At 49.0% G+C, this 12,697-nt stretch overlaps 2 protein-coding genes across 2 annotated transcripts; both read right to left on the bottom strand.

Moving 5' to 3' along the window:
* Positions 1-3,868: 3,868 nt before the first annotated feature.
* On the bottom strand, positions 3,869-4,797 carry LOC119368247 (vacuolar iron transporter homolog 5-like). The gene has a single exon (XM_037633557.1). The coding sequence runs from the start codon at positions 4,673-4,675 to the stop codon at positions 4,043-4,045; it is 633 nt and encodes a 210-aa protein (XP_037489454.1). The 5' UTR covers positions 4,676-4,797; the 3' UTR covers positions 3,869-4,042.
* Positions 4,798-9,738: 4,941 nt separating this feature from the next.
* Positions 9,739-10,686, bottom strand: LOC119368248 (vacuolar iron transporter homolog 5-like). The gene has a single exon (XM_037633558.1). It carries the CDS (start codon positions 10,562-10,564, stop codon positions 9,932-9,934), a length of 633 nt encoding a protein of 210 aa, XP_037489455.1. The 5' UTR covers positions 10,565-10,686; the 3' UTR covers positions 9,739-9,931.
* Positions 10,687-12,697: the final 2,011 nt, after the last annotated feature.

Genomic DNA, 12,697 nt, shown 5'->3' on the forward strand with positions numbered 1-12,697 from the left:
TATGGGCTGGTGCAAGCATCTCGGAGTTGGAACATTCGCTTTGATGAGATGATCAAAGCGTTTGGGTTTATGCAGACTTATGGAGAAGCCTGCGTTTACAAGAAAGTGAGTGGGAGCTCTGTAGCATTTCTCATATTATATGTAGATGACATACTTTTGATGGGAAATGATATAGAATTCTTGGACAGCATTAAGGCCTACTTGAATAAGTGTTTTTCAATGAAGGACCTTGGAGAAGCTGCTTACATATTAGGCATCAAGATCTATAGGGATAGATCGAGATGCCTCATAGGTCTTTCACAAATCACATACCTTGATAAGATTTTGAAGAAGTTCAAAATGGATCAGTCAAAGAAAGAGTTCTTGCCTGTATTCCAAGGTGTGAGATTGAGCTCGGCTCAATGCCTGACCACGGCAAAAGATAAAGAATAGATGAGTGTCATCCCCTATGCCTCAGCCATAGGATCTATTATGTATGCCATGCTGTGTACCAGACCAGATGTAAACCTTGCCGTAAGTTTGGTAGGAAGGTACCAAAGTAATCCCGGCAAGGAACACTAGACAGCGGTCAAGAATATCCTGAAGTACCTGAAAAGGACAAAGGACATGTTTCTCGTTTATGGAGGTGACGAAGAGCTCGTCGTAAAGGGTTACGTCGACGCTAGCTTTGACACAGATCTGGATGACTCTAAGTCACAAACCGGATACGTGTATATGTTGAATCGTGGAGCAGTAAGCTGGTGCAGTTGCAAGCAGAGCGTCGTGGCGGGATCTACATGTGAAGCGGAGTACATGGCGGCCTCGGAAGCAGCGCATGAAGCAATATGGATGAAGGAGTTCATCACCGACCTAGGAGTCATACCCAATGCGTCGGGGCCGATCAAACTCTTCTGTGACAACACTGGAGCTATTGCCCTTGCCAAGGAGCCTAGGTTTCACAAGAAGACCAGGCACATCAAGCGTCGTTTCAACTCCATCCGTGAAAATGTTCAAGATGGAGACATCAATATTTGCAAAGTACATACGGATCTGAATGTCGCAGATCCGTTGACTAAACCTATTCCGCGAGCAAAACATGATCAACACCAGAACTCTATGGGTGTTCGATTCATCACAATGTAACTAGATTATTGACTCTAGTGCAAGTGGGAGACTGTTGGAAATATGCCCTAGAGGCAATAATAAAAGGATTATTATTATATTTCTTTGTTCATGATAGTTGTCTTTTATTCATGCTATAATTGTATTATCCGGAAATCGTAATACACGTGTGAATACTTAGACCACAACATGTCCCTAGTGAGCCTCTAAGTTGACTAGCTCGTTGATCAACAGATAGTCATGGTTTCCTGACTATGGACATTGGATGTCGTTGATAATGGGATCACATCATTGGGAGAATGATGTGATGGACAAGACCCAATTCTAAGCATAGCACAAGATCGTGTAGTTCGTTTTGATAGAGCTTTTCCAATGTCAAGTATCTCTTCCTTAGACCATGAGATCGTGTAACTCCCAGATACCGTAGGAGTGCTTTTGTGTACCAAACGTCACAACGTAACTGGGTGACTATAAAGGTGCACTACAGGTATCTCCAAAAGTGTCTGTTGGGTTGACACGGATCGAGACTGGGATTTGTCACTCCGTATTACGGAGAGGTATCACTGGGCCCACTCGGCAGTGCATCATCATAATGAGCTCAAAGTGACCAAGTGTCTGGTCACGGGATCATGCATTATGGTACGAGTAAAGTGACTTGCCGGCAACGAGATTGAACGAGGTATTGGGATACCGAAGATCGAATCTCGGGCAAGTAACATACCGTCTGACAAAGGGAATAGTATACGGGGTTGCTTGAATCCTCGACATCGTGGTTCATCCGATGAGATCATCGAGGAGTATGTGGGAGCCAACATGGGTATCCAGATCCGCTGTTGGTTATTGACCGGAGAGCCGTCTCGATCATGTCTGCATGTCTCCCGAACCCGTAGGGTCTACACACTTAAGGTTCGGTGATGCTAGGGTTGTATGAATATGAGTATGCAGCAAACCGAATGTTGTTTGGAGTCCCGGATAAGATCCCGGACGTCATGAGGAGTTCCGGAATGGTCCGGAGGTAAAGAATTATATATAGAAAGTGCTGTTTCGGCCATCGGGAAAGTTTCGGGGTCACCCGGTATTGTACCGGGACCACCGGAAGGGTCCCGGGGGTCCACCGGATGGGGCCACCTATCCTGGAGGGCCCCGTGGGCTGAAGTGGGAGGGGAACCAGCCCCTAGTGGGCTGGTGCGCCCCCCCTTGGCCCCCCTGCGCCTAGGGTTGGAAACCCTAGGTGGGGGGCGCGCCCCACATGCCTTGGGGGGCACTCCACCCCCTGGCCGCCGCCCCCCTTGGGAGATTGGATCTCCCAGGGCCGGCACCCCCCTGGGGGCCTATATAAAGGAGGGGGGAGGGAGGGCAGCCGCACCCTGTGTCTTGGCGCCTCCCTCCCCCTGCTACACCTCTTCCTCCTCGCGCAATAGCTTGGCGAAGCCCTGCCGGAGTTCTGCTGCATCCACCACCACGCCGTCGTGCTGCTGGATCTTCATCAACCTCTCCTTCCCCCTTGCTGGATCAAGGCGGAGGAGACGTCACGCTGACCGTACGTGTGTTGAACGCGGAGGTGCCGTCCGTTCAGCGCTAGGATCTCCGGTGATAGGATCACGACGAGAACGACTACCTCAACCCCGTTCTCTTGAACGCTTCCGCACGCGATCTACAAACTGGTATGTAGATGCATCTCTCTCCTACCACTCGTTGCTTAGATGAACTCATAGATGGATCTTGGTGAAACCGTTGGAAAATTTTTATTTTCTGCAACGTTCCCCAACAGCAACCACGTATAAAAGCGCCCTTTGATGGCCGCCTACCGCCTTCCCAACTACCCATTTGATAACGCCCACGGTGTCCTATACTGGTGCCTCCCCTTTTTCCCTCATCTGTTCCTCCCTCGAGTGCCTCCCAATCCCGTCCTGCACGCCTCCAATCCACCACTTCATCGTCCATGGCGAAGTGGAAGGAGCTCCCCGTCATCTTCAGTTTCGAGGATGAGGAGAAACAGCCGGACCCGTTGGTCCCCTTTTGGGACTTGTATGATGTAGTGGTGGAGGAGGGCCGGAAGGGGGGCGCGGAAAGGGAGCGGTGGATTTGGGACCGTGCGACTGGCCCTGTCGCCGATGCATAGTCGGCGTGGGACAAGCACGCCAAGGTCCTTCTGAGCCATCGAGGCCCGCAAATGCCTCTACCGATGCATGGACGTCCTTGGTCTTTCCCACATAAATGTCGTGTCATATCTTTTCAAACAATAGGGCATGCACGGAGAAGAATTAAAATCACCTGGCACCTACGTAAATTCTTTTACGTACTCTCTCAGTTCCTTTTTAGTCTGCATATAAGGTTTGGTGAAAGTCAAACTTTGTTAATTTGACTTAGTTTATAGAAAAACATATCAAGATTCACAATATGAAATCAATATGGTTAGATGCACCAGGAAATAAATTTTCATACCATATAGCTTTAGTATTGTAGATGTTAATATTTTTTTCTATAAAGTTCCTCAAACTTTACAAAGTTTGACTTTGACCAAATCTTATATACAGACTAAAAAGAAACGGAGAGAGTATCTTACGTACAGGCTTATGTGAAAACGTTTGATTGAAAAAGAAAAGGGAGGGGGGCCCACCCCTGAAAATCAGGGGGGCTGATTAATTATGGCTGGAAGGTTTTACGTAGCTTTTCGTAAAGCTATACGTAGGTGTAGCATTTTCATGGTACTATATAGTAGTAGTATGGTGTACGAGTTTATTGATTCAAAAAAAGTACGGTGTACGAGTTTAAACGTTTTCATTTGCCGTTTGATTACAATTACAAGGAAGAAAATAAGTCAGCCCAATACAAGAAAATAAGTCGGCTAGTACTGGGTACTTTATTCCGAGAAGAGTATGGACGATGCCCGCACATGACCTACGCACGCGAGGACGGCGACGAAGACCATGCCAGTTTCTCATACGCCGCTGGCTCGGAAGAGCCTCATGAACCCAAAGGTGACGGCCATGGCAGCCAGTCCGCCCACCACCACCCGCGCGCACGACCTCGCCACGGGGGCCCGCCCCAGCACGGCGCCCACGCATCCGAACGCGGCCAGCGCCAACGTCGCCACGACGACCACCACGGCCACCCGCAGGTTGTAGCCCACGATGAAGCCAGCAGCCAGCAGCGGTAGGAGCGCCCCGACGGAGAAAGCCAGCGCGGAGGCCGCGGCGGCCTGTGCCGGGCTTGGCAGTGCCTTCTCCTCGTCGCCGCCACGCTTTCCGGCCTGGTCCAGCTCCGCGATCTCCACGTCCCGCTGGGAGCAGACGGACACGTACTCTCCGATGGCCATGCTGCACGCCCCGGCCAGTAGTCCCGCGAACCCGGACACGACCATGGCGCGCGCGTCGGGCTTGACGGCGCTGACGCCGAGCATGAGGGACGCCGTGGAGACCAGCCCGTCGTTGGCGCCCAGCACCGCCGCGCGCAGCCAGTTTGCGCGCCCCGCGAAGTCGATGGACGACTCGGAGTCGTCGACGTTGCCGCACACCACAGCCGGGTTCTCAGCGTCGGCCACGGCGGCCAGCTTGGTGTCGTTCACGGCCATGGCGACTAGGAGCTTGTGAGATGGATGGAGATGGTTGGGTTCGCGGTGGTAGTAGCCGTATGCAGTGGCAGGCAGCAGCAGCGTGGCGAACACACGCTCCCCTGGCGTGGTTTTATAATGAATTTGAGGGTCGTGCCTTGTGTTCGTGTGTTGCTGTGGCATTGCCGGTCTTCCTTTTCTCCGCTGGAGTTGGGATTTCCAGCTTTCATGCCGCTTTGGCTAGTGCGTACATGCAGCCACACATCCTTTCCCTTCGGTATTGCGCGCCCGTGGCCACCACGAGCACACACCTACATTAATCGATGCATCGTGCTTGCTGAGTGTACATCATACCGAAGGCGTTTACAATGGCTAGCGATAATGTGGTCGCTTGCTTGCTTGCTCCTACATAAAAATGGTTTTTAATTTCAGTTTCAGAATTTTTTTAGCTACACTCGAAATAACTGAATTTTATTGAATTTTAGTGATATTTCGTTATCATTTCGGTCATGGTAGTACTAAATTTTCCATTTGAATTTTATTGAGATCTAACCAAATAATTTGTGTGTAGTACTACCAATATTTTGAGAAACGAATAATCATTCAATGAACATTAGTTCATTCAATTAAGCTTGCACGAATCTTTACACTCAGATTGGATGGTTCTTGTATAACGGACTCAAAAATATAGTCCCTTCGATTCAAAATAAGTGTCGCAGTTTTGAACTATGGTTGAAGAAGTATTTATTTTTCAGATGCATGACAAATAGTGAAGCCGTTTCCTAAGAACACAATTGACATTGTTAAAAAGAAACTCCTTTGGAGAGATTTGGAGATGTTGGGGCTGTTTGGGTTGGATCCCTGCACGCCCAGCCAATATTTTGGCCTTAACCGAAGCATTGCGCTTGTTTGAAAGGGATCTAAAGTTTGGGCTCGCCAAGTCACCCTACCTTTTCTTTTGTACTTTTGCGCCAATTCATTGACGAAACTCGGGGCGGCCAAATCGGCGACCAATATTTTGGTGCGCCCGCGACGCCCACGGGTTGGCGTGACGCTTTTGGGCAACTACCAATCAGCCCCTACCTCTTAGCATATAAAATGTGGACTCCAGACTCGCTATATGCTGATCTTTTTCTATCTTTCTTACTATTATAGCCATTAAAAATGCATTTGAAAGAAGGTCGAATTAACCCGAAAACGTGTTCCAAAAATGGATCTGGCCTAAAGTTTCAGGATATGTCCCATCCAAGATTTTATCCATCCAATAGTAAACTCCAGTAATTATACCAAAACCGGCTTCCGTAAAAATACGTAATGGAAATGTGGATGTATTGTCCACACTAATGTTGTGGGTGGTTTCTTTCATGAAAATCGATGAGAATGCGTTGCTTCAAGAAAATTGGCACTGGTGTCCAGGATCAATGCAGACACCCCTATACAACATCATGAGTAATTCGCAGCACTCGATGGCTGCCAGGACAACACCACACAAAGGAGGCAGATACAACCTTCCGCATCACGCTGTCGAAAGAGTAGACACATGCTAGGCATACTATGAAAATGGGTGCCAACTATATAATCATTAATGTACTTACGGAAACATGGAGGACGGGAGCCAAGGAGAGAGGCGCAATGGCGGCGCATGGGCAAATTCTTGGAGGGATGATCGACCGTGAGGGCGATAATTAAGATTTGGGCTGATTTTCACTGGTTATACATGCGATCCATTAAAGGTAGTCAAATAAATTCTCCTATAGCAACTCTAGTAGACCCCGCAAAACGCCCGGCCCGCAAAAATCCCAGCGAGTATGCGGGCTCGTCCCTATTTTCTGGCCAGAACAGAGCCCGCATACTCGCCCGGCCCGTAAATTTTTTTGCCGCAGCCCGCAAACCGCACGCACTGAGCAGTATAACTGCGGTTCGACGACCCTTTTGCGGCTTCAAACCCTATCCCCCCGCCGCCACGAGCCACCCGATTCCCCTTTCCCCTCTCGCAATTTCTCACCGTTGGCGACCACCCGCCCCGCCTCCAGCCGCCATGTGGGGGCAAACGTGGAGCTGCGGACGCGGCTCTGGCAGCAGATCAGTCCGTGAGCGCGACCCGGAGCGCGAGCGGCGTCTCCAGGCGGACGGCGCGAGGAAGCGCGGCCCCCGGAGGTGGACCAACCGCGGGATGTCGCCGCCGCCGAGCTTCAACCGCCGCGAGACGGGGGAGTACGACCGTCGTAGCGCGTCATTCTCCTCCGCGAGATCTTCCTACGCCGGATCCTCCTCGTCCTCCGGCGCGGGCTTCCTCCCCGTGAAGAGGGAGTGGTCGGACGACGAGGTGGAGCCGGAATCACCAGCTCCGTTCTCCTTCGTCCCGGTGAAGGAGCAGCCTGAGGAGTCCGCTCCGCTCGGCCGCAACGGAGTCGTCGGGCCCGAGGACTACGTTGCGGACTTCGATGCCGTCGCCGCCGCATCACCCAGCGGAGCGTGTGCGAGGAGGCGGAGCGCCGGCGCCACGCCGAGGAGCTCGAAGCCCAGCAGTGACAGCAGGCGGTTGCCGCCAACGACAAGGCTGAGGAGTGGCGCCGCATCCGCGCGGAGCAGGCGGCGAAGTACATCAAACTGTGCAGCTCCGGCGAGGAGGATTGAGCGTCGCTCGGCCTCCACGGCGTCGTCCATTTTGCCGCGACCTCGCCATCGTCAGATCCGACCCCCTCTATTACTGGTTAATGTAGCATGTAGTATGATCTATGCTTAGTTTGTTGATCATGTAGTATGTAAGAACTGTGTAGTATGTGATGTGATGAACTAGGTTTGTGCAATTTCTCCTGTGAAATTGTTTTTTAAATTATGGAAGTTTAAATGCGGTATCTGATCGGCGGCGCATGTTTTCGACCCGCAAACACGATCTTCGTGAAACCGCAAACGCGTTTTGCGGGTCGAATTTTAGCGGGGTCTGCTAGAGTTGCTCTAAGCAACCCCTACCTCTTAGCATATAAAATGTGGACTCCAGACTCACTATATGCTAATCCTTTTCTATCTTTCTTTCACATTATAGCCATTAAAAAATGCATTTGAAAAAAGGTCGGATTTCGAGAACGTGTTCCAAAAATGGATCTGGCCTAAAGTTACAGGATATGTCCCATCCAAGATTTTATCCACCCAATAGTAGAATCTGGTAATTATACCAAAACCGGCTTCCGTAAAAATACGTAATGGAAATGTGCATGTATTGTCCACACTAATGTTGTGGGTGGTTTCTTTCATGAAAATCGATGAGAATGCGTTGCTTCAAGAAAATTGACGCTGGTGTCCAGGATCGAGGCAGGCACCCCTATACGACATCATGAGTAATCCGCAACACTCGATGGCTGCCAGGACAACACCACACAAAGGAGGTAGATACAACCTTCCGCGTCACGCTATCGGAAGAGTAGACACATGCTAGGCATACTATGAAATAGGGTGCCAACCGGATAATCATTAATGTACTTACGGAAACATGGAGGACGGGAGCCAAGGAGAGAGGCTCAATGGCGGCGCATGGGCAAATTCTTGGATGGATTTTAGACCGTGAGGGCGATAATTAAGATTTGGGATGATTGTCACTGGTTATACATGTGATCCATTAAAGGTAGTCAAATAAAATATCCTAGAGCTAGGGCGGCCTCCGAGATTAGGCCTCGCTATGGAGTAAGAGTAACTCTAGCAGATGATCCATATGTGGCCGATCGCTATAATAACCGCTAGCATGTCGATCATCACACAAAATGATACTCTAGAAAGTCGTCATATGTGCAGCGATAGCCGTATGTCGTGGACATCGCTGCAAAAACGACCACATAGCCTCCAAATATGGAGGCTGTGACAGCCATGTTTGCAGGTCGCTCCAAACCCAACTGTTAGCACGGGAGCGAAGTTTCATCTTCTTCCTCCTCACGCTATATGCAGGATTTAAAGCAACATGACCACCAGCCAGGGGAGGGGGCGGGAGCATGACCGTCAACCACATGGCAAAAATATGACACGGCTGCTTGCTCAGATTCCAATGGCAACCCACCACGCATCACCATCTCCTAGCTTATTTGTGAGACTAGGAGGCGTGCGAGCAGGTCAGCAACCGCGTATAAAAGCGACCCTTGATGGCCGCCTACCGCCTTCCCAACTACCCATTTGATAAAGCCCACGATGTCTTATACTGGTGCCTCCCCTTTCTCCCTCATTTGTTCCTCCCTCGAGTGCCTCCCAATCCCGTCCCGCACGCCTCCAATCCACCACTTCATCGTCCATGGCGAAGTGGAAGGAGCTCCCCGTCATCTTCAGTTTCGAGGATGAGGAGAAACACTCGGACCCATTGGTCCCCTTTTGGGACTTGTACGATGTAGTGGTGCAGGAGGGTCGGAAGGGGGACACGGAAAGGGAGCGGTGGATTTGGGACCGTGCGACCGGCCCTGTCGCCAATGCATAGTCGGCGTGGGACAAGCACGCCAAGATCCTTCCGAGCCATCGAGGCCCGCAGATGCCTCTGCCGATGCATGGATGTCCTTGGTCTTTCCCACATAAATGTCGTGTCATATCTTTTCAAACAATAGGGCATGCACGGAGAAGAATTAAAATCACCTGGCACCTACGTAAATTCTTTTACGTACTCCCTCACTTCCTTTTAGTTTGCATATAAGGTTTGGTCAAAGTCAAACTTTGTTAATTTGACTAAGTTTATAGAAAAATATATCAAGATTCACAATATGAAATCAATATGGTTAGATGCACCATGAAATAAATTTTCATACCATATAGCTTTAGTATTGTAGATGTTAATATTTTTTTTCTACAAAGTTGATCAAATTTTATAAAGTTTGACTTTGACCAAATTCTATATGCAAACTAAAAAGAAACGGAGGAAGTATCTTACGTACAGGCTTATGTGGAAAGGTTTGATTGGAAAAGAAAAGGAAGGGGGCCCCACCCCTGAAAATCAGGGGGGCTGATTAGTTATGGCTGGAAGGTTTTTGGTAGCTTTTCGTAAAGAAATACGTAGGTGTAGCATTTTCATGGTACTATATAGTAGTAGTACGGTGTACGAGTTTATTGGTTCAAAAAAAAGTACGGTGTACGAGTTCAAACGTTTTCATTTGCCGTTTGATTACAATTACAAGGAAGAAAATAAGTCAGACCAGGTACAAGAAAATAAGTCGGCTAGTACTGGACACTTTATTCCGAGAAGAGTATGGACGATGCCCGCACATGACCTACGCACGCGAGGACGGCGACGAAGACCATGTCAGTTTCTCATACGCCGCTGGCTCGGAAGAGCCTCATGAACCCAAAGGTGACGGCCATGGCAGCCAGTCCGCCCACCACCACCCGCGCGCACGACCTCGCCACGGGGGCCCGCCCCAGCACGGCGCCCACGCATCCGAACGCGGCCAGCGCCAACGTCGCCACGACGACCACCACGGCCACCCGCAGGTTGTAACCCACGATGAACCCACCAGCCAGCAGCGGTAGGAGCGCCCCGACGGAGAAAGCCAGCGCGGAGGCCGCGGCGGCCTGTGCCGGGCTTGGCAGTGCCTTCTCCTCGTCGCCGCCACGCTTTCCGGCCTGGTCCAGCTCCGCGATCTCCACGTCCCGCTGGGAGCAGACGGACACGTACTCTCCGATGGCCATGCTGCACGCCCCGGCCAGTAGTCCCGCGAACCCGGACACGACCATGGCGCGCGCGTCGGGCTTGACGGCGCTGACGCCGAGCATGAGGGACGCCGTGGAGACCAGCCCGTCGTTGGCGCCCAGCACCGCCGCGCGCAGCCAGTTTGCGCGCCCCGCGAAGTCGATGGACGACTTGGAGTCGTCGACGTTGCCGCACACCACAGCCGGGTTCTCAGCGTCGGCCACGGCGGCCAGCTTGGTGTCGTTCACGGCCATGGCGACTAGGAGCTTGTGAGATGGATGGAGATGGTTGGGTTCGCGGTGGTAGTAGCCGTATGCAGTGGCAGGCAGCAGCAGCGTGGCGAACACACGCTCCCCTGGCGTGGTTTTATAATGAATTTGAGGGTCGTGCCTTGTGTTCGTGTGTTGCTGTGGCATTGCCGGTCTTCCTTTTCTCCGCTGGAGTTGGGATTTCCAGCTTTCATGCCGCTTTGGCTAGTGCGTACATGCAGCCACACATCCTTTCCCTTCGGTATTGCGCGCCCGTGGCCACCACGAGCACACACCTACATTAATCGATGCATCGTGCTTGCTGAGTGTACATCATACCGAAGGCGTTTACAATGGCTAGCGATAATGTGGTCGCTTGCTTGCTTGCTCCTACATAAAAATGGTTTTTAATTTCAGTTTCAGAATTTTTTTAGCTACACCCAAAATAACTGAATTTTATTGAATTTTAGTGATATTCGTTATCATTTCGGCCATGGTAGTACTAAATTTTCCATTTGAATTTTATTGAGATCTAACGAAATAATTTGTGTGTAGTACTACCGATATTTTGAGAAACGCAATAATCGTTTAATGAACATTAGTTCATTCAATTAAGCTTGCACGAATCTTAACACTCAGATTGGATGGTTCTTGTAGAACAGACTAAAAAATATAGTCCCTTTGATTCAAAATAAGTGTCGCCGTTTTGAATTATGGTTGAAGAAGTATTTATTTTTCAGATGCATGAGAAATAGTGTGGCCGCTTTGATAGAGGCGAGGGTGTCCCGATTTTTCGATGAGATGATAATTGTCGATTTGGTGAAGATGACTTTGACGATCCGACTACAAACATGCACCACGTTGCACCTTAGCAATCGCTAAACCAACTATGAGAGGTTATTGACCACGCCGGAGCACAATCAACCTGACCACGAAGGTCTATTCTGTAAGCAATCGAAGAACAAGCAAGAATATGATAAAAGCAATCTGAATATTGCGAGTATATATGAATTATTGATAAAGGTGGGGATCCGTGAGTGGTCTTGGTCTGGTCGTTGGACACAAACAAAGTACACGAAGTTGCAATGACTAACTTTTAACTAAAATATCCCAAGGAAAAAGCTACTAGATGGATCTACTACCTCCGTCCGGGTTTATTAGGCCCCCTAGTATTTTGGATCAAATTTTGACCATTGATATGATTAAGAAAATATATAATATATACTACAAAAAGTACCTTGTTAGATTTGTATTTGAAAGATCTTTCCGAAGGTATAATTTTTATGACATATAATTTATATTTTATTAGTTAAATTTGTTGGTCAAACTTTAGCCCAAAATGAGAGGGGGCCTAATAAACCTGTACGGAGGTAGTACTTATATAGGAGCAAGGGATGGCGGCCAAGGAGGTGGGAGAACGTCCCAAGGCAGCCTAAAACCAACCCTAGGTCGTACAAGGCTCATGGGCCCAAGTGGAGGTGATGCAACACCTTTGAACTTGTTGTTTGACTCGGATTCTGCTGCAGCGTCAGATTGTTTTGTCCATATCTCAATGATCCGGCCGAATTTGAAGGTGAATCCAATTGGATTGGATAGAGGACGAAATCTACTTTCCAACAAAAAAAATCACCCAATTCGGAGTCCGTATGAAAAAGTTGTTGTCGTTTTGAGTCAGGTATGTCTGTGCAGTCCAAATCTGAATCCAGAACGTGAGAGACTTGGACTCTATCTTCTCTTGGCCCAAAAGTGACGTGAGAGGACTTTTCGAACAGAACCTAAACTTCTCATTTTCCCTTATCTTCATATGTGGATTGTACAAATGTCCCATACACCTACAATTAGACAAAACACAAAAGTGTGTGAATTAATTTTGTTCTGGATAACATAAAAAGATTATTGAATAGTTTGCACTAGAAATCACCTAACAAATATGCATGTATGCAAGATTTTTTGTCGTACCCAAGGTAGTCATGTCCTCATCATCCTCCCCTTCTTGAAAACAAAGCTGTCCTCGGCGTTGCTTAATCTAAAATGCGGCTAACAAAAGAGACAAGGTGTACATGTTGTATATGTATATGTCATCCATTTTTACTTCTCTTAATTTTTGCACATATGACACATGTATAAATGAATAAAATT

Source organism: Triticum dicoccoides, chromosome 2B, assembly GCF_002162155.2.
Source record: "Triticum dicoccoides isolate Atlit2015 ecotype Zavitan chromosome 2B, WEW_v2.0, whole genome shotgun sequence".
NCBI lineage: Eukaryota > Viridiplantae > Streptophyta > Magnoliopsida > Poales > Poaceae > Triticum > Triticum dicoccoides.

What these genes read in the sequence shown, in the direction of transcription:
- LOC119368248 (XM_037633558.1), bottom strand. Translation starts at nt 10,564, where the DNA reads ATGGCCGTGAACGACACCAAGCTGGCCGCCGTGGCCGACGCTGAGAAC.
- LOC119368247 (XM_037633557.1), bottom strand. Translation starts at nt 4,675, where the DNA reads ATGGCCGTGAACGACACCAAGCTGGCCGCCGTGGCCGACGCTGAGAAC.